The 21767-nt window shown below is 41.7% G+C and overlaps 1 protein-coding gene across 2 annotated transcripts; it reads right to left on the bottom strand.

Annotated features, from left to right (window-relative positions):
• Window positions 1-5471: 5471 nt before the first annotated feature.
• On the bottom strand, window positions 5472-19254 carry LOC137588039 (neuronal acetylcholine receptor subunit alpha-4-like). 2 transcript variants are annotated; one of them, XM_068304774.1, is made up of 6 exons: window positions 18995-19254; window positions 16555-16706; window positions 15600-15644; window positions 15404-15513; window positions 9464-10898; window positions 5472-7825 (listed from the first exon to the last, which is right to left on the bottom strand). In XM_068304774.1, the coding sequence occupies exons 1-6, from the start codon at window positions 19047-19049 to the stop codon at window positions 7700-7702; spliced, it is 1923 nt and encodes a 640-aa protein (XP_068160875.1). In that variant the 5' UTR covers window positions 19050-19254; the 3' UTR covers window positions 5472-7699. The 2 variants fall into 2 exon arrangements, with proteins under 2 accessions (XP_068160875.1, XP_068160884.1); XM_068304783.1 differs by lacking the exon at window positions 15600-15644.
• Between the last annotated feature and the right edge of the window lie 2513 nt (window positions 19255-21767).

Below are 21767 nucleotides of genomic sequence, written 5' to 3'. Positions count from 1 at the left end.
TGAGGTTTCACTGATTTGGAGCAGCAGAACACAGACACAAGAATAAAGCAGAGAAGAGAGAATTAGTTGCTGTAAACAGATTTATTATGATTTGTTCTGGTGGAGACATAGACATTTTTAGAGAAGCTATGACTATAACTGGAGGCTATGTTCCTCAGGTGTTGCAGAACAATTACACTCCGTTTTAGTTTAATCAAGAACCGTAGTGAGAGTTTGTTTTTTGGCAAAAATGCTGCATTTAAAGGGAAATTCAAGTTTGGTTTACCTGTCAAAATTATGAAACGTTAGCATTTTACTCTTTTTGCAAGTACTGTACTGTACCTCAAAAGAGACAGGCTGCTGTGTGTTTTAGCTATCTGTGCCTGAAGGGGCCTCAAGGAGAACTCTATTTATCTGAGAAGCTGCCTGCTTTGGATAACGTCTGTCAAAAGTTCTGGAATTAACCTCTGTTTACTACACTTGGTAAGTTACCATTGTTGAGAGAAAATATGCTGAAATTCATACTCATACTATACAGTAATTGAAATTAAAAAAACTGATTTCACACAGGTTCAAAACAAACTATATTTTGGTGTTTCCAGTTGTTTGTCAAACTCTCTCCCATGAGGGTGAGAAACCAACTCAGACCTGCAGCAACACAGGGAGTCCACACACACACATCTTCATCTTCCACCGCTTATCCGGAATCGGGTCACGGGGGCAGCAGCTTCAACAGGGAGCCCCAAAATTCCCTTTCCCCGGCCACATCCACCAGCTCTGACTGGGGGATCCCAAGGCGTTCCCAGGCCAGTGTTGAGATATAATCCCTCTGGCATGTCCCAGCTGGACATGCCAGAAACACCTCGCTAGGGAGGTGACCTGGAGGCATCCACACCAGCTTAGCTCGGCTTAGCTCCCTCTTTGTGACAACAGTGCGGTAAAGCGACGGCAATACCATACCGCTTCTGCTGCCCCAATTCTCCGTCCAATCTCAAGCTCCATTGTTCCCTCACTCGTGAACAAGACCCCAAGATACTTAAACTCCTTCACTTGTGGAAGGACCTCATTCCCCACTATGAGAAGGCAGTCCACCGGTTTCCTGCTGAGGACCATGGCCTCAGATTTGGACGTGCTAATCCTCATCCCCGCCGCTTCACACTCGGCTGCAAACCGGACTAGTGAGTGCTGCAGGTCACAGGCCGATGATGCAAACATGACCACATCTGCAAAAAGCAGCGATGCAATCCTCAGGCCACCAAACTGTAACCCCTCCTCACCACGACTACGCCTCGATATCCTGTCCATGAAAATCACAAACAGGATTGGTGATAAAGCGCAGCCCTGGTGAAGGCCAACAGCTACTCGGAACAAGTCCGATTTACTGCCAAGAACCCAAATGCAACTTTCACTTTGGGCGTCTAGGGTCTGGATGGCTCTGAGGAGAGGCCCCCTCACCCCATAGTCCCGTAGTACCTCCCACAGTATATCCCTGGGGACAAGATCGTACGCCTTCTCCAAGTCTACAAAACACATGTAGACTTGATGGGCATACTCCCAAGCCCCCTCTAGGATCCCTGCGAGAGTAAAAAGCTGGTCCGTTGTTCCATGACCAGGACGGAACCCACACTGTTCCTCCTCAATCTGAGTTTCGACAATCGGCCGGACCCTCCTTTCCATCACCTTGGAGTAAACTTTCCCAGGAAGGCTGAGGAGTGTGATGCCCCTGTAGTTGGCACACACCCTCTGGTCCCCCTTTCCCCCTACTGAGGTGTCGGACAGTCCTCCAGAACAACTTTGGTGCCGTCCGATAGTCCTTCTCCATGGCCTCTCTGAACTCCTCCCACACCCTCTGTTTTGCCTCCATCACAGCCGAGGCTGCAGTCCTTTTGGCCCATTGGTACCCTGCAACTGCTTCAGGAGTCCCCAGGGACAACATGGCCCTGAAGGCCTCCTTAAAATAAGGTCCAACCCCTATCCAGGAGTTTGGATCTAGAACCGAGGCTATGCGTGGAGGTAAGCCCCACCAGATCCAACTGGTAACGCTCCACCTCCAACATAAGCTCCAGCTCCTTCCCCGCCAGTGAGGTGACATTCCACGTCCCCAAAGCCAGCTTTTGCCGCCCGGGTCCGGTCCGTCTTGACCCCCTGTCGTCACTGCCACCCATATGGTAGCGCACCCGACCCCATCGGTCTGCCCTGCGGGTGGTGGGTCCACAGGGGTGGGAAGAGTCCACGTTGCCTTTTCGGGCCCTGTGGCAGACCTGACCACCAGGTGCCTGCTGACGGGCCCTCCGTCCAGGCCTGGCTCCAGACGTGGGCCCCGGGCTTCCTCCAGGCAGGGTCGCATTTCCACACACAGAGAGAAGCCAAATGGTTTATTCAATGATCAAAATAATAAAAAGTGTTAACATTCATTTAGTAGCATAGATGAATGAAGGTATGTGAGTTAAAAGTTGATTTAGGATTTTTTTTCTAAATCAGGGGCCATAAATGGGCTACATTTCACACCAACTGGCACTAACCCGGATATGTCCCGCCTGATTTAAAGCTCAAAGTGAAAACACAAAGGTGTGGAGACTATGGGGAGACATTTGAGTTACCCAGCAGAAAGAGAAAAGCTAAGGAGCACCTCCTGCCTCACAAGCGAAAGCAGTGAAGAAGGAAAGCAGAGAGGAATCCAAGAGTAAATCAGACAAAATAGTTCTTTTGATATGTTGACTTTACATTTGAGTCAAAACCCATCCATCTTGTTCCTTCAAGGTTTGGCTGACATTGGAAAGTGAACAGACTAATCAGAAGTTATTGTAGCAATTCTGAAATTCTAGGAAAATCTAAAATCCACCATGACGTTTGTCCGTGAGCTGCATTCTCTTTCGATCTTTGCTGAGTTGTGTAGACTTGAGACCCTCCTACGATGGTGTCTCTTTTGTTAGACCAATTTCCACAGTCCATTCAAAGCAGGGATGTTGTACTTTTATTCTGCTCCTACTTTTTGTGTAAATGCACTGAGGAGGTATATGTTTTGTTCCACATCTGCGACAGCAGTGGAGGCAGTAACAGTTCCAAATCACAGATGTGTGTAATTGTACAGTGGAAAGGCAGTACAGGTCTGTGGCATTTTGACAACATGGCATGTGTGCAGCCAAAATCAGAAGACACACTTCACTGAAATTGTAGTTTCTGCTGAAGTTCTTAGTTTTGCTGCTGTTGTATATGCTGTAATAGCACTACCTGTTTGAAAGTATTTTATATATTATATGTACCAAAGTGTCTCATGTATTATGTTTTCATGCGCTCCAGTTTATAATATATAATAGGATGGAATAAATGTTTTTACTCATTCAACACAATGTTATGTTGGACACAATGTTAATAAAATGTTCATTTAATACCTCTGATGTAGAAAAATCCCTCCACCTCCACTGTACTAAGAACAAGGTGAGGATGGATTCGAGACTGCAGTCTTAGCAGCTGAATATACTTTGACTAAATGTGCCAAAAGCCATGTGGTCATAGATAGCGGGGCGCATTTTAAGCAGGAGGAGAACATCATGTGTAAGTCAATGTCTGCTCGCATATTGGAAAATTAAATGCTCTGTGTTGAAACACAAAATAAATTTTACCAGTGTATGCATCCAGCAGCACCAGCTGCCCTCAGCTTGTGACTTCTGGCACATGATAATGCAGAGGCTATAGCTGCCATAACATCTCACTGAGTCAGTTGACCCGTGTGTTTCTGAGTTAAAAAAGGAACATGTTTGAGAATTCACTTACGAAGCTGAACATCTATTTGTTTCTAGAGACTTTCTGCTCTTGATTTGAAGTGATAAAAATGTGACTTTGGACTCAGTGCTTTGGACGCACTAGGGTCTGACTTCCCCTCTACCACTGACACATGTGGTTCTACTGAGATAAGTGGATGTTCCGGCCGTCACTCAACACAAGTTGTCTTTTGAATCTGCTGCAAGGGACAGTCTTTTGGCAATCATGAGTTTCCACTGGTAGAGAAACACATAATGTTGAGAAATTCTTAGACTGGTGTTTGTGTGTGGGGAGGGTGTTCCTCCTTTCCCTGTGGTTACCAACATGCTCTCTAGTGATCTGTGTAGGCAGAAGCAACCAAGTCAGCAGTTTTTCCTTGACCTACCGGGCTGGAAGAAATCCTGCATCCTCCACTAACTGACTTTTTGCTATTTGTCATGATCAGAAAGAAGACTACTAATGTCCAGAGCTGTTCTATAAGGTCCAGGTGATGGATTTAAGAGGTATTTCAAGGTTACCACCTGGAACAGTTCACCAATTAGACCCACGGGCAAAATCCAGACCATGAGAGACTTTTGTCTGGACTGCAAAACATTTTGAATCAATGGAAAAAGGGAAATATCTTGTGTCTATGTTTATTCACTCCTTCATCAAGGTCAGAATGATTCTCAAAGACTGCATCAGAAACAACTGAACTTTAGTTGAGGTTTAAAAGGCGTTTTATCTTTCATCTTGTAGGAAGTTTTCGATATGAAACCTTGTGAGGTATTTTAGCACACGGTGAGGCATTAAGGTTACTCATTTACAGTTGACCCATTACTTCCTCTGCAGAGACCATGAAGCCCAACAAAGTGGAAGAGAGGAGAGAGGGAGTAAATACAGAAGTTTTATTGTGTCATGAGATTTCACCTTTGAGTTTGCTCACCTAAGAGGTCAACTCCTCGATTTTCTGCGCTCTTCTTTTGACTGGCCGCAGAACTGATTGGTCACTTTGGGAGGACTCAAAAAGCGGCTGTTATCAGGTCTAGACAGCAACGCTCCAACATCTGCTGCCTCCACTGCTGTTTTAATTCAGCTTCAAATAATTGCACATTTATTCTTAGACTTTAGAGTTTAAGTTCATGGCCTATTCCTCACACTCCAATGCCAGCTGATGCTCTCACATTTACAGTTCTTTCTTCTGCTCAAATATTAAAGTAGTCCAAAAACCATCAAAATGACTGAATAGTTTAGCTGATTATGCTGAACTGGTCTGTGCAGAGGATGTTCTTTTGAAGCGGTCTCCTGCTCAAACAGGTGCACCTTTAAAAGACACAGATGTCCTTAATTCTGTTTTTGGACACCTAATATAAAAATACTGTGCATAGTTGCTCCTTACTGTTAAAGCAATATACACATTAAATACCTGTTACTACCAATGTGCTACATATCAACATGGATCAGCCTAATAGCAGCTGAACTCCCGCAGGGCTGGGCTACATCAACCCTCTAACTGTGGAACAAAACCATTACAAACCAATTCCCAAACCTAGAAGCTTAGAGAGTGACTCAACCCTGAGCAACCCTGACACCAATGTTCTGGCAGCTGTTGGTGCAACTATTTACTGTTAGAAAGCACCCACCAGAAATTCTGCAGCTATTCCGATGACTCTGTGGGGCTGAACAGCTGTGCTTTGAGCTAAAAGTTAACATCAGGTTGCGGACACATGCACAATATGAATTTCGTCATGCCGATGTTTATTAAGCTGCTATAATGTTGATCAGGGACAAAACACAACGTATAGCCAAAGCTGATAATAATATAACGTGTCCCAGTTAAACCATGGTCATTAATTAAATCATTATACAAATTCATACTGATGTACTGAATCAAAGGTGGAAGGATCACCACAGTTATTACATTTTCATCTTGAAAGAAACATGAAGTCAGGATAATATGTCATGATGATATAATACTTTATCTTGTACATTTTAATTTATGTTAGTGTACCACAAGCTGCAAATCATAAACAGTCATAAACTGAGAATAAGTGTGATATAGTGTGATATGAGACACTGTTTTTATTTTTGAAAATGAAGTTTAAATAAAACCTCCAAGTGATGTAATGGGAAGCTGAATCAAAGCCTCGGTTCACTCCCCCAAGATTTCAGTGTTACATAAATACAGGATAGCCAGTGTATTTACATATGGCAGCATAAAGAAAGACAAACAGAGGCTTCACTTCAGTGTCATCCAATGAGAGCGGGAAGGCAGGAGTCAGAAATCCATTCAGTCTAAGGTAAAATTAATAAGTAAATAAATAAATGAAATAAAAACACAGCATAGACATGACAAATGTCATTATTGAAGTTAATGAATAGAATGCATAAATATGATGAAATCATGACAGTGACTGAATTTGAACCCAAAATAAATCAAAATTTGAGTTAGCAAGCTCGAATGTATTTTTTTAAATCCTAACAATTGGGTTGAGCAATATTCAACCCCAGAGGGCTCAGGCTCTGTCCCCATGCCTACTTTGTTTCTACCCTGTGGCAAATTGTGCCTTACAATAACCACTTTTGCCCTGATGGATTGTTAATCTGTAGCATAATCACAATTTGACACAATGTCCATGGGCAACAGCAATCTGAAGAATTTGTAGTAATAATATTTTAAATAAATGTATAATTATTTAGTAAAATCAACAAATGTAAACATTATCTTTCTCTTCCTTCAGCTCTACAATGCAGTCAATGCTGTTTGTACTTTTTGGCCTGGGCTCAAAAGATGATCAGATTGACCAGCTGACAAACAGTACTTGAAAATTTATACTTTAATTGTGCTAATTCCTTGGTTCTGAAGAAACATTATGAAAAGTGGGAAAAAAAACCCATCAGTGTCAAGAGGTAAGAGAATGTGACATTATTAGCACAATTGAAAGACTTATATTCTATGATTATGACTATCACCATATAAAAAAGGACCGATGATTAACAAATGCATCTGTCCTTCTTTTTTGTTTAACTGACCACGTCATTGTCAGGGTTTAAGTCTTTACACCGTGTGCCAGTCAGAAACCCTGAATACATTTTGTGAACCAAGAACAGTTTTATTTACTCTATAAAGCATTAAAGTTCCTGCCAAATCTAATATCTGATAGCAGTGTACCATGGAGCTGAGAAGCTAGGCCTGTTAATGAAAATATAATACAAATGTCTTTTTAAGAAGACACTTGTATTTATAATACAAGTCTGTCTTCATGTCTTCAACGTCTTTTATGGACGTTGGTCCATAAAATTAACAATAGTTGCTTTGAAAATAGCTCTTCAAAAAAAAATCAAAAAAACAAAACAAAAAGAAAGTAGGATAATGGATTATTAAGTCAAAAGAAACTTCTTGGAAAAACTAATTTAAAATCCCCCCCAGTTTAAACCAAAAGTGCTTCATTTCAAAATCTGTAAGAAATTGAATAGATGTGTTTCTCACTTCACAGCGCACTGGCGTCGTGCCCGGAGTTTGCCCCAACTCATGCCTATGCCAGCTGGGTTAGGCTCCAGCTCCCTGTGACCCGCACAAGTGGATGGAATGGTCAGGATAATAAATGAATGAATGAATGAATGTTTCTCACTGCTATGGCTGGGAAATCCCTGACAGCTATGTTTACTTATATAACATTCACTCGCCTCTTTTTTGGGTGACCTTTTGAGCTTTCCTGCTCAATGTCAGAATGGAGGTCATAGTTGAGTATTTTCTCCACTCGCCTTTTGCCCTCATGAAGATTTTATACCACCACTGGACTCAAAGAGAGGTACTAAATGTCTATAGTCCATGAGCAACCTCTTAACTATGGGAGTGTGGTTTGTAGTTTCATGTAAATTACAAAATAGATTAAGTAACAGTTAAGCATTCTTTTTACATTATAACACTGTGTTTACTCCAGTCAGTGACTGTATGCTGCCATTCCTTCGGCAGGTTTTATATCATTCCAGCCAGCCAGGGTGGAAGAAAGAGTCCCACAGATCCCAGTACACACACCAGTATAAACATCCAGAGGAATATCCTGTCAATGACCATGGCCACATATTTCCAGTCCTCCTTTACCTAGGAGAGAAAAGACGAGAGGGACATTTCAAATTTCACACCACACCACCTTCCTTTTTTTAACCAGCTGTCAGCTTTCACCCTTGATTGATTTCTCTCGAATGGCTGATTTTTCTATTATGAAGCAGCTATCTCCTAAATGTCAGTCAATCCTTGCTTGTCTCTCTTATAAAAAATTCAAGGTCAAATTTCCCCTTGGCTTTCTGAGCTTAAGGTGGAAAGCACAATGTAGTATTGATAATGAGTGTCAATGAATGCCATAACCATCCCCTGTACATTTAGAAAAGTTATATATTTTGAAAATTCCCAAGCTAAAAAAATGCTATTCATTTGACCAAAAATCAGAAATAGAACCAGTACTTAAAAATACATTTTACATGTCAAAGCGGAGTCACTGTAATTTTTTTCACTGTCAGCACTTAAGAGCAGCGCAAAATCACATGAACAGGTACAGTTGGTAAGACTTCAGCAACTGTCACTTGTCTGATGGTAATTTTCTCCAGGAATCTTTCAACCCTATTAAGTAAATCAGGTGGACAGTACTTTGCAGCTTGTTACATTAGATTATGAAAGATGGCAGCCCAGTGGCATGTCCTGGCATTGGAGGGGCATTTTTCTCCAAAACCTGGCAACCTCATAGTCTCTTTGAGATGCTACAAAAAAATTGCTGTCAACTATTATGTTGTGACTATATTTTCACAGGTTACTCTAAATAACTGTCATACAATTATTTAAGTTAAAATTTGTTTCAAAAATATTGAATTTTTAAAAACATTTATTTTATATATTGATTTTAATCCCCACAGGGAAATTAGTGGCACACTGTAGCTAGTTAGTAATCATATATATACAGTATATGTGTGTGTACAGGCCCTGAACACACAAACACACACAAGGAGCCTGTACGCATGCAAGGGAGGTAGAGTGGCGGGCAGCTCCTTTGTGGGTCGCCCAAATGTGCAACTTGTAAGGGGGACGGCACGTTGCTCAAGGGTGCCTCGGCAGTGCTCCGGATGTGAGCTGACACCTCCCATTGTCAGCTCAGCTCCGGGTGTTTTTATGGAGTGTTAATGGCTCCCTTTCCATTCATACTCCACATCATGAACTCCAAGAGTTCATTCATTCATTTTCTTCCGCTTCATTTGCTTCCTAGCGGGTCACAGGGAGCTGGAGCCTCAGCTGGCACAGGGCGTGAGGCGGGGGACACTCTGTGCACACCAGTGCACCATGGAGCCACACACAAAGACAAACAACCATGCACACACACACTCACTCCTACGGGCAATTTGGGACCTGCCAATCAACCTGAAGCGCATGCTTTTGGAGGTGGGAGGAAGCCAGAGAACCCGGAGAGAACCCACGCAGACACGGGGAGAGGATGCAAACTCCGCACAGATTTACAATTACATTTCATCAAAAAGAAGTGTGTACCACTGGTCAAGTACATGGACAAATAGAAAGTTGCTGCAATACTAATGCAGGCTGCCTCATTACAAATGCCTGTGTCCTGCTGTCCTTTTGCACATCTGTAAGAGTAATGCTTATCAGTCTTTTTGGTTTTGAAATACAATTTGAAATTATAAGCCTGCCCATCTTCCAAATTGATGCTTTAAATGAGTGTAACTTCTGCCAACTTACTGAAAAATCTGCATCCTCTGCCCTGAGATGATCAGCAATGTACTGAACTCCCTCTATGGCCCGTTGGATAGCAGGTGAAATTGTTGGAACCACAGGATCCTGTTGGGTACTTCTGTCTTTACTGGACTCTGCGGGTGTTTCTGCTAGATGATCAGTAGGAACCTTTTTCTTGGCCCACCCTGCTATCCTGGTTACCCCTTGACCCTCATCATGCTGGCAACAGTGCTGGAAGCTGTGAGAACGACACAAGTGACCAGCTACTGGAGGAATCTCTTTGTTTTGATTGAACATGTGTTCCACACTGTGGGAGCGACCATTTGGGGCCATTGTATTGGGTTGCTTTTTGGATAGGCTGCAAATTGGGACCAGTGGTAAATTGGGGGGCAAGGACATTTGGGAAGAAGATGAGGTGACAGAGTTTTGTCCACGCAGAGGTTGTTTGTCAGAGTGAACTGAATACTGACCAGATGGGGACTGGCAAAATATGTTGGCCTTTGCTGAGTGATCATCCTTGTTACAGTTTCCAAGAGGGGAAGATGGTGGAGATGGGGAACAAACAAGAATGCTTGGACTGTTGGACGCAGTCTTTGGGAGTGAGTTCTCTACCTTGCCCATTTGTCTCAACCCTGTCTCTAACCCTTCCCAAAAAGCCTGTGAGTTGCCTGTTGTAGATATGGTGGTGGGACGGTGCATCATCTCAATGAGCTTTTTACAGTGCTGCTTGGCTGTTCCTGGTGGACGCTTCATGAACAGGATTCTGGGAACAAAGTCCAAAAATACTCTTCGCACCCAGTGAGGCATGCCATGTGTTTGTGGTGATCTGTGATGCACGTTTAATACAAAAACAGTGATGATAATGGATAGTGTCACAAAGACCATAGTGAACAACAGGTATTCACCAATCAGTGGAATCACCAGGGATGTGGATGGTATAATCTCTGTGATTAGCAGCAGAAATACTGTTAGGGACAGTAACACTGAGATACACAAGGTGATCTTTTCACCACATTGTGATGGCAAATAAAAGACCAGCACTGTCAGACAGGAGATAAGAAGACAGGGGATGATCAGGTTGATAGTATAGAACAATGGCAGCCTTCTTATGATGAAGTAATAGGTGATATCAGCGTAGATCTCCGTGCAGCATTCATACTTTTTGGTATTGTACTTGCCCACTGCATTTACAATGACCCACTCTCCACTCTCCCAGTAGTCCATCTGGTCCACATTACCAGCCATGCTAATCAGATCGATCTTAGCACGGTCATAGGTCCATGAGCCAAACTTCATCTTGCAACTTTGCTGGTCAAAAGGAAAAAAGGTGACATCTATGCTGCATGAAGATTTGTAAATGGCTGGTGGCATCCACTTAATCTGACCATCATAGAACAGATGTGCCTTTGTGAGGTGAGTTACTGCAAAGTCGCCATCAGCACTGCACAAAAAGAAAAAGCGTGTTAGTGGGAAGTTACATTTCCAAATGTTAATAACAGCTAAATCTACAAGCAAAAATTTTTAGATTTCAAAAATTTATTTCAGTTCAACACTGCCTTTTGTTTGGAGTTTGAATAACAGTTTTTGACAGAATTTGGTGAGCTCACATTTAAAAAAGCAAGAGGAAAGTGGTTCCTGATCAAATCCGTTATTAAAATGTTTCCAAAATGGGCAGCATGGTGGCCCAGTAAGTAGCACTGTTGCCTCATGGTAAGAAGGTTCCAGGTTTGATTCCTTTCAGTGTGGAGTTTCTATTTTCTCCCCATGTCTATGTGGGTTCTCTCCAGGTTCTCTGCCTTCCTCCCTCCTCCAGTAAAATTATCAACATTGTTACTGTTTTGTTTGTTTTTTAATTGGCCCTGCGATGTGCTGGTGTCTCATCGAGGGCATATGCTGCCTGTCACCCATAACAAGCTGAGATAGACTCCGGCAGACCTGTGACCGTCAAGATGGATGGATGGATGGATGGATGGATGGATGGATGGATGGACGGACATATACATATTTTATAAATCCCAAAAGAAATTCAGTATACCATCTGCTCATGGACAACTACAGCTAATGTGCTCAGGATGACACGTAGGAGAGTACTTGGCGTGTCATCTGGAAGGTAAATAGATAAGGAGACTTGGTGGTGGAATGAGGAGGTACAGGAGTGTATACAGAGTAAGAGGTCAGATAAGAAGAAGTGGGACACTGAGAGGACTGAGGAGAGTAGACAGGAGTACAGGGAGATGCAGCGTAAGGTGAAGGTAGAGGTAGCAAAGGCCAAACAAGAGGCTTATGATGACTTGTATACTAGGTTGGACAGTAAGGAGGGAGAGACTGATCTATACAGGTTGGCAAGACAAAGAGACAGTGATGGGAAGGATGTGCAGTAGGTTAGGGTGATTAAGGATAGGGATGGAAGTGTATTGACAGGTGCCAGTATTGTGATGGGAAGATGGAAAGAGTACTTTGAAGAGTTGATGAACGACGAAAATGAGAGAGAACAAAGACTAGAAGAGGTGACTGTTGTGGACCAGGATGTAGCAAAGATTAGTCAGGATGAAGTGAGGTGGGCATTGAAGAGGATAAAGAGTGGAAAGGCACTCGGGCCTGATGATATACCTGTGGAGGTATGGAAGTGCCTAGGAGAGGTGGCAGTAGAGTTTCCGACTGGGTTGTTCAACAGGATCTTAGATCGTGAGAAGATGCCTGAGGAATGGAGAAGTGTGCTGGTGCCTATTTTTTAAGAACAAAATATGTGCAAAATTGTGGCAACTACAGAGGAATAAAGGTGATGAGCCACACAATAAAGTTATGGGAAAGAGTAGTTGAAGCTAGACTAAGGGCAGAAGTGAGCATTTGTGAGCAGCAGTATGGTTTCATGCCAAAAAAGAGTACTACAGATGCAGTATTTGCTTTGAGGATGTTGATTGAGTACAGAGAAGGCCAGAGGGAGCTGCCTTGTGTTTTTGAAGATCTGGAGAAAGCTTCACAGAGAGGAACTGTGGTATTGTATGAGGACCTCTGGAGTGGCAGAGAAGTATGTTACAGAGGTGCAGGAAATGTATGAGGACTGTAAGTCAGTAGTGAGGTGTGCTGTAGGTGTGACAGAAGAGTTCAAAGTTGAGGTGGGACTGCATTAGAGATCAGCTCTGAGCCCCTTCTTGTTTGCTATGGTGATGGACAGGCTGACAGACGAGGTTAGACAGGAATCTCAATGGACTATGATGTTTGCAGATAACATTGTGATCTGCAGTGAGAGCAGGGAACAGGTGGAGGAGAAGCTAGAAAGGTGTAGGTTTTTCCTGGAAGACAGTAAGACAGAATACATGTGTGTGAATGAGAGGGACCCAAGTGGAAGAGTGAAGTTACAGGAGGAAGAGATCAAGGAGGTGGAAGATTTTAAGTGGAGGATCAACAGTCCAGAGCAGTTGAGAGTCTGGAAAAGAGGTGAAGAAGCGTGTACAGGCAGGATGGAACGGGTGGAGAAAAGTGTCAGTTGTGATGTGTGGTAGAAGAGTTTCAGCTACAATGAAAGAAGAGTACATCAGAGGGACAACACATGTTAAAGGTTTTGTAGATAAAGTCAGATAACTGCCAGGTAGGAGGCAGAGCGGACAACAAAAGAGGAGGTTTATGAATGTAGTGAAAGAGGACATGAAGGTAGTTGATGTGAGAGAAGAGGATGCAGAAGACAGAGTTAGACGGAGGCAAATGATTTGCTTGTGGTGACCCCTGAAAAGAAAAGCCGAAAGGAAAAGAAGAAGATATGCTCACAATAAATACATAAATACATGTAAGAGTAGCATGATACAGACAAAAGAACATTACATAATTACAAATATACATGTAACATAATACATAGCATAAATACACATAACAGTAGCAATAACACAGACAAAAAGATAAGCAGCTGTAAACAAGACAAATTTCTCGTCTACAAGAAAATGGATGGATGGATGTGTCCAACGTCAAAAACAAACTTTGACATTCAGTGTCACCAATGATGAAAATAAATGTTATTAATACAGATGTTTCCCTCACTGTCTTCTTTTAACTACAATTAAAGAAACTTATTGCAATGGTTGATTATCTCGTGTGAGAAGTACAGACAATTGCTTTTGCATTCTTGAGTAGCTTTAAAAAATCATTAAATACCCAAACATACACATTTCAAATGTAATAATTAACTAGAATACATTATTATTCTGTTTATTATGATTATGATTATGATTATTATTATTTTTATTGATATTGTCAATTAAACTTTCATTCAGTTCCAGACATAGACCTTTGGACACCAACACACAGATTTAGATTTCAATATATTGAGCAAAGCTGGTCGATGTGGTTACCTTGTGCTGCACTGCTGTATATGTTACTCTCGTGACATGCATCATTTTCCTCAATCATCACCAGCACACAGTCCCAATTTAGCGGTGTACTTAACCTGCAATAATTTGCCATCCCCACCTCTGCAGGTCAACACATCTACAGCACTGCTAAGCATTGCTGCACTCAAATTCATCCCCACCAACCCAGCATCTATCTCCTATTGTGAAGGAACAATCTGCCAATCTAATAAACATTTCATAGATCATGATTTGTATGACTGAAATGGGATTTATCATACTTTTTAGAAATATATGCCTGAAATCCAACCATGCTCGTGTAACATGTATCTGACCTCACTGATAGGAGTCGAATATAAAGAGATCTACATTAGTATTTTGTCTGTGCCACATCCAATTACACTTCATGCCGGTGCACAGGGTGCAATTTTTGGGGGGGTATGAGGACCTACCACCAGGCTTTTACATCTCTATCTCTGCTGAATGATTTTTATCCTCAGGGGGACCAACGCGTCAGTAACTAAAAGAATTTGAAATAACAGGCAGGTTGTGACTTTTCTTACAGGTAGCCTACAGAATCAATGTTCGCAAACATCCCCATGCACAGAAATACATTGTGCATTCGTTCCATGCTCAGCAGTTCACAGAGATGTGGATAAAAGAAGGAAGGAACGCCATGGATGATGGACCAACAGGAAAGAAGGAAAGGCCGCATGAAGTCTGACACCAGAGGAAACTGTTCACTTAGTCTGATATTAGTTATTTTGACATCACATGTGAAATCCTAACCTATGGGGATGTTAATGTTACGTTTTACGGACTGTTGCCATTAAAGCTAAATCCTCTTGCCTTGTTCACGCGATCGCCCCTTATCCATGGTCCTGAAGCCTAATGAGACCGTCTTCCACATCATGTTTGGCACAGAAAATCAAATTTTTCATGTCTTTTTAAGTTTATGTTAAATATAAATGCTCAAATGTACAGAATTTAGTCTCATAGGGCCTACGATTAACCTTAAAAAATTATGTCTATTGACAGCTTATTTTTGCATGATAACCTGATAACACCCCCTCCCCCTCCTCTGTATTATGACAAACAGCACCCTGGCTATGCATGTTTTGTGCTATGCAACATACTGAAATTTTGTTCAGTGAACATAAACATTAGAGCTGACCTTGCCTGCGTTTACTTGAATTACTTATTACATCCCACGAAGTGGATGTATTGTAATTGTCAGTATTTGTGTGTTTGTCCGTCCATCCGTTAGTCCACCAAATATCTTCACAACCGTTGCAGACAGAAAGAAACAAAAAGCACATTACTCGGGCAGCAAACAGGATGAAAATGAGATGATGACCTTGACTTTGAGAAAACTAGGTCAAGGTCAAATTTCAACTTTTGTATGCTCAGGAACGGAACAAGATAGACAGATGAGGGGGAAGGCCAGTGTAAGACCATCCCGCGACTTACCCTAGGGTGTCGCGGGATGTTGCAGTCTCTGACTGCCTTGGTTCTAGTTTATTTTTTGGCTTGTAAAATGAAGATTCTGTTATCTTTTCTTACTTCGTCACATACCACACAGCAGGTGATTGATCCAGATACTCACTTGTTGTAGAGGACAATGTCAGGCCTCCAGATGATCTCTGAGGGAATACGGATGGAGGTGACATTTTCATATTCGTCTGGGTTCCAGCGGAGTTTGTAATCGTTCCATTCCTGAGGGAAACATTAATCTCATTTATGAGCTGTAGCTATGTATCAGACTGGAACTGTAATTTGTTTTGTCTTTCATAACCTCATACCTGCTTGACCCAGACATTTGTGGTCATCATCTGGTTCTTCTCATCCTTATTTCACATGGAAAGAAGATAAACTATTGTGATGAACCATTAATTGTTGCTACATGCAGTCATGAAACCATCATAAATCAAATCAAATTTCCTTATCCTAATATCAATTAATTAGTTGCATAATATACCCAGCAAAAACTCGGCAGTGTTTTATTCAAAAACAGCAATGGTGCTTCTGCTGGTAAGCTTCTTTCTCCAGTTCTCTCTCAGCAACACCTCAGAAACAGTCGTTACTGAAAACACTCTGTAAAAAAAGACTACCCACTGCCTGTCACTACCAGGTATGTGTTACAAACACTGTCACCTAACTGTGTGTCAGAAACCTGGCGAATTATACCCACAGTGGTGTGGGTTGCAAACTGTATATTCAATTTCGAAGATATACCAGGCGACCTTTCAGGCATCAAAAAGAGTCATGAGTATAAACCTGAAACATAATGTGAACACAAGTATTTAAAACTCAGCTGTCATTGACCTTCTGCCACTGTTAGCATGCACGATAACGAAATTTATTTTGGAAAATAATTACTTCTGTTCTTCTTAGAGAAAAAAAGGAATACAAACCGGAAAAATGGATAATTGCATTGTGCATACACTATGACTGTGTTGTACATGCGGTGCAGCCTCACACCAGCAAACGGAGTATACAGGTGTTAATGTGTTGGTGGTGGATCTCATTCAGCAACAAGCTGTCGTTAGTACAGCGAATGTTCAAGCACTACATTATTAAGCTAACACATCAGATAAGAAGACATTAGCAGCAGAGCTAATGTCAGTGACTGGGCAGACTGCTATCTGATCAGTGTCACCATCCGCCTAAAATAGAATGATGACATAGCACTTCATCTGAAAATGAAGTCATGTGATAAACAAGTTCTAATAGATTGGTAACGGTGCTATTACTTACCACATCAATAAGTTGAGCAATAGACAGTCCAAAGTGAACCAGCACTGTGTCTGTGGTGTTTTCCACAGGACGGGAGAGCTTATTGTAATGTGCAAATAGATCCTGGAGCAGCCGCTCTTCAGCATGGGCTCGTGGTCCAACTTGGGACAAAACTAAGTGGAGAGAAGGGAGATTTGACAAATAACATAAAACAATGGATGAAGCTTCAAGTGATCATTTAAATAGTTTCTAGTAGTGTAAACAATTGTAATATTAGATTATGACTGCTTATAAATGCACTTGGATCAGTCAATACTATTAGAACCTCTGTGGTGCACACTGACCCAGTTTAAATACATTTTCTTTTGCGGATCTATAAAATAGAAAACAAGAATTAAAATATACAGTGTATTCAATATTGAATATACTTCCCCTTGTTTACGATGTAGTGATCTACAATGGATTTAGTTGATGCAGCCTTTCCACGTAGATACCCCACTGCAGTAGACACAGAGTGTAATCTAAAAGAAGGGTGACCTCTATTATATAGGTGGCATATGGTTACAGGAGACTGTATCTGAGTGATGACACGAACAGGGACAGAGGGAAGGGGTGAGCAGGAGACGAGAGAAGGGACAAGAGGAAGGATGAATCTGAATCTGAGGATATCCACCGTATCTCTTAACAGACACACTGATGGAGCGACCCCTCAAGAAGTCTCACCTCTTCGCCTCCTCACCCCCTCGCCCCTCCTTGGCCCCCTTCAGTGTCTCTGTGCCACGGCCGCTCTAATGGATCAACTCAATCACATACACACACACACACACACACCCTTAACAATCACCTCACACAGCACTGACAATGACCTAACGAGGCCCACGAACAATTAAAGAGATGTCCTGGGAATCACATGGAACAATGTCTTTTGTGTTCTGAGACGTGTGTTTCGTATCTAATTAGGCTTTTTTTTTTTTAACCTGTGGACATTGTCAGTAATATATCATAGATGATCTATCCCTCATAAAGATACTCGCAGCTCTAACCTGCGTCTTTAAACAGGGACACAGGTGTTGTTGTCATGCTGCTGGCCTCCCTCCAGGGTCGTGCTACCCACTCAATCAAAGCTGATGGGCTGTTTCTAAGTTGTCTGAAAGCTGTCACCTTCAATATTTAAAGGCTTGAGATCAATACCTTATTAAAATGGATATATTTCTTTTGTCCCCCACAACTTTTTTTCTTATTTGCAGTGGGATTATTTGACATGTGAAGGTGTCAACAACCTTGAGACATCTCTGGTTTCAAAGTAAACACAAGAACCATTGTTTGATCACATCAGCTCAGAGTGACATCTGCCAAATGCTGCTGATATTAGATAAAGAGTTACACTCCAGGAGGCTCCAAAGCAGCCTTTCAACTAATTGATTTGATGGAAGAGCCTACATAGTGTCCTGACTTTCACAATGTGTGGGTCATTGAGAACATTAATGTGTGCAGGGAGGTGCTGGATGAGTTTACTTCTATACGGTGTGTCTTACAGGAAACTATGAATAGCACAGGTACAAACTGTAACTTCGTCGGTCTCCGAGAATGGAAAGAAATACTCCTTTCATGTGAAACTTTTGGTCCAGTAATTACAAAACTTTCTTATTCTTTTTCTGCAAGAACATCCAGTACACAGGTATGCTCTTAGGATTTATTTATGCAGTTATGATAATAGAAGGTTGATTTTGGAATCATCCCCATACTTACAATTATAGTTAACATTTGTCACAATTGTTAAACTTGAAGGTTAATAAAGCAGTGCAATAAAAGCCTCATCTTTCGTAGTTATCTGGATGTTTTTTATGCAGCTGGGCCCAGTTCTGTCCTGATATGATCAATGGACTCCCATAAGGTAATAATGCACGAGCAGCAAAGACCACTTTGTGTACAAGTGAGTCCTGTTCCTGAACCAGGCAGAGAGAGCTTGTTAACAGACTCCTAGGCAACAGAGGGAGTTATTACCACCTTACTTAATAAAAACTGTAGGGAAAATGTTTGTTTTATCCTACAGTCCCTGTAATGCTGATGAATTATAAGACAGTAACTTAATCAGGAAATGGATTGAAATAATTGGGGCATGGGGAGAGGTCTTGTATTTTATATATAGAAAATAATTTGTCCTTGGATATATTTCCTGGTTTAGAAAAAATGCTATTCTCTTCCCTAATTATGTAAAAATAATGGCAAACTTTGTAGTGCAAAGGTTACATTGACAACTTACAACCACTGGTCCAGGTATCAGCATTCTAGTTGTTGATTAATCAGAGCCAGAATAACTAAATAAATAAATAAATAAATAAATACAAATGATATTGTGTTATACGCAAAAACTGACATTAATTCAATTGCTCTGCCTCTCCTAATAACTTTTTTACAAATGTTAATGAAGCAAATGTGACTGTGTAGACAAGTGATTTACCTTGAGGACAAAAAGTGAAGAAGAGTAAGCTTAAGCATTTGAATAAATCCATCATCCTTAGTAGTATCCAACTCTATGAGTGAACTCCCTCGACGTCAGCTGGACACTCACTCGTTGGTCCTGGAGCATCAGGTCTTAGAGAAAAGCATGAGGAGGTCATATTGGTCCAGCTCAGGTGTGGGCCTGGAGGTCCTCCTGAGTCCATGTGTCCATGTCTTTAGTTTCTCTCTGTCCAGGCTGTGTCCGTGTGAAAGGCAATGGAGTTGACTTGATTCAACAGCTGGAAGTCCCTCCTTGCTCCGCTAGAAACCGTCATCTAAGTGTGGCCGATTCGTCTCTTCTCCATCCTCCCTGTCTACAATACTCCCTCCCTCGCCTCCCATCTCTCCGCCTCCTCATCGCATCTCCCTCTCCAGCTCTCTCCATCTCTCTCACTCAGTCACACACACACCTCATTTCTCTGTTTGCATTCTCCTCTTCCCTCGCACTTACTTTGTCTTCCCCATCTTCCAGTTTTCTGCCTCTCCTTCACTTTTTCTTTGTGAAAAAGGGAACTTTTTTATCAATCTCTGTGTGTGCTTCAATATGTGTGTGTAGAATATATTTGCTGAGTATTACTAGTATATTCAGGCTGAATGAGCAGTTTGATTCGAATGAGGAGAAGCTAGAGAGGTGGAGGTTTGTCCTGGAAAGGAGAGGAATGAAAGTTAGCTGCAGTAAGACAGAGTACATGTGTGTGAATGAGAGGGACACAAGTGGAAGAGTGAGGTTACAGGGAGAAGAGATCAAGAAGGTGGAGGATTTTAAGTACTTAGGGTCAACAGTCCAGACTAATGGAGAGTGTGGAAAAGAGGTGAAGAAGCGTGTACAGGCAGGATGGAACGGGTGGAGAATGGTGTCAGGTGTGATGTGTGATAGGAGTGATGTTGTTTGGTCTAGAGACAGTGTCACTGAGGAAAAGACAGGAGACAGAGCTGGAGGTAGCAGAGATGAAGATGCTGAGGTTCTCTCTGGGAGTGACCAGCAAGGATAGGATCAGGAATGAGTACATCAGAGGGACAGCACATGTTAGAGGTTCTGGAGATAAAGTCAGATAACTGCCAGGCAGGAGGCCTAGAGGAAGACAAAGAGGAGGTTTATGGATGTAGTGAAAGAGGACATGAAGGTAGTTGGTGTGAGAGAAGAGGATGCAGAAGACAGGGTTAGATGGAGGCAACTGATTTGCTGTGGCGACCCCTGAAGGGAAAAGCCAAAAGGAGAAGAAGACAGGCTGCATGAGCAGTGTTGTGAGTATGAATGAAATGTATGTATGACTGTATGTATGAAAGCAGTGTTACGATGTGTGTGTAGCCTGTTTCCTGCTGTCCTGCTCAGCCCAGTCACCTGGATTCTCTTCAGTGTCCTCCCATCACTGTTCCACCAAGATATTATCTAACATACCCTCAACCCACTCCTCATTTTCTTACTTAAACATTGAGCCACAGCTTTAATAACAATAATAATATTCTACAATAATATTCTACAAAATATTATACAATAATAAATTGATCACTGTGTAAATTTTTCCAACTCCTTATAAATGCTACCTGTTGTAAAATATTGATTGAAACAAGTTAATTCTATTCCATTAAAAATAGATAAAAATGTACAACTTAATTTCCTCACATTGTGTCGCTCTTCATTTCAGATGAACAGATTAAAAAGTTATCGCAGGAAGGTTCTGTGTCTGAAGTATTCTGCTTTGAGCTTGCATTTTCTCCCACAGCCCGCAGTCACTCCATACAGAGCTAACATTATAAACTGACCATCGAATTATACAAAAAAGCACATTCAACTTAAACAATATTCAATAAGTACAGTAATCCCTCGCGCATTCGCGCATAAACACGCACGGCTTCACAAAATCACTGATTTTTGGTAGTTTGTCACGTGAAATCGTAAGTGCATTCTATTAGCTGACAGCATCCGGAAGTGCACTGCGTTCAATGAGTCTCGAAATGCAGCGCACTTCCATGAGACACAAAAGTGCTTTAAACAGTCTACGAGAGTGTGGGAAAAGTTAATAGAGATAGAAGTTGGTTTAATATCAGTAAGGGTAGGTTTCATAAATGTTTAAATTACCGTAAATAATAAAATAAATAGTTTGTCACCATATCGCGGAATTTTGTTGTTGCGGGTGGTTCCTGGACCGCATTAACCGTGAGTAACGAGGGATTACTGTATACTCAATATAAAAGTCAAGAAGAGCAAAAAAGGATAAACTGGACTTGCATCAGTTTGGTTGAAGACATTCACCTGTCATCCAAGAGGCTTCTTCTGTTCTCACTGACTAGTACAGAGTAAAATCAATCAATAAGTCAATATAAAAGGAATATCTGGGTCTAAATCAAATAATGTCATACACAGTGTCCTTATAAAACTAAGTGAATTCAAACAATTTTTCACTATGTTAAATATACTTCATATGTAAATAAAATATATTTTTTAAAAAGGTCTTTCAAACAGGTTGATGTCTCTCTATCTCTCTATCTCTCTATCTCTCTCTTTCTCTCTCTCTCTCCCTCTCTCTCTCTCTCTCTCTCTCTTTCTCTCTCTCACTCTCCCTCTCTCTCTCTCTCTCTCTCTCCCTCTCTCTCTCTCTCTCTCTCTCTCTCTCTCTCTCTCTTTCTCTCTCTCTCTCTCTCTCTCTCTCTCTGCATTCTCTCCATGCTTCTCTGCCTCCTTTACAGCTATTATGCATCAGCAGACCTCAATGCCAAGGTCTACAATCTAT

Source organism: Antennarius striatus, chromosome 2, assembly GCF_040054535.1.
Source record: "Antennarius striatus isolate MH-2024 chromosome 2, ASM4005453v1, whole genome shotgun sequence".
NCBI lineage: Eukaryota > Metazoa > Chordata > Actinopteri > Lophiiformes > Antennariidae > Antennarius > Antennarius striatus.
Note: the sequence above shows the minus strand (reverse complement) of the source record. Positions and strands in the feature narration are given on the sequence as shown.

Coding starts and splice junctions, on each gene's coding strand:
- LOC137588039 (XM_068304774.1), bottom strand. CDS start 19,049: ATGATGGATTTATTCAAATGCTTAAGCTTACTCTTCTTCACTTTTTGT. Junction 16,707..18,994: donor CTTCACTTTTTGTCCTCAAG/GTAAATCACTTG, acceptor CTCTCCACTTAG/TTTTGTCCCAAGTTGGACCA. Junction 7,826..9,463: donor CAGAGGATGCAGATTTTTCA/GTAAGTTGGCAG, acceptor TTTCTCTCCTAG/GTAAAGGAGGACTGGAAATA.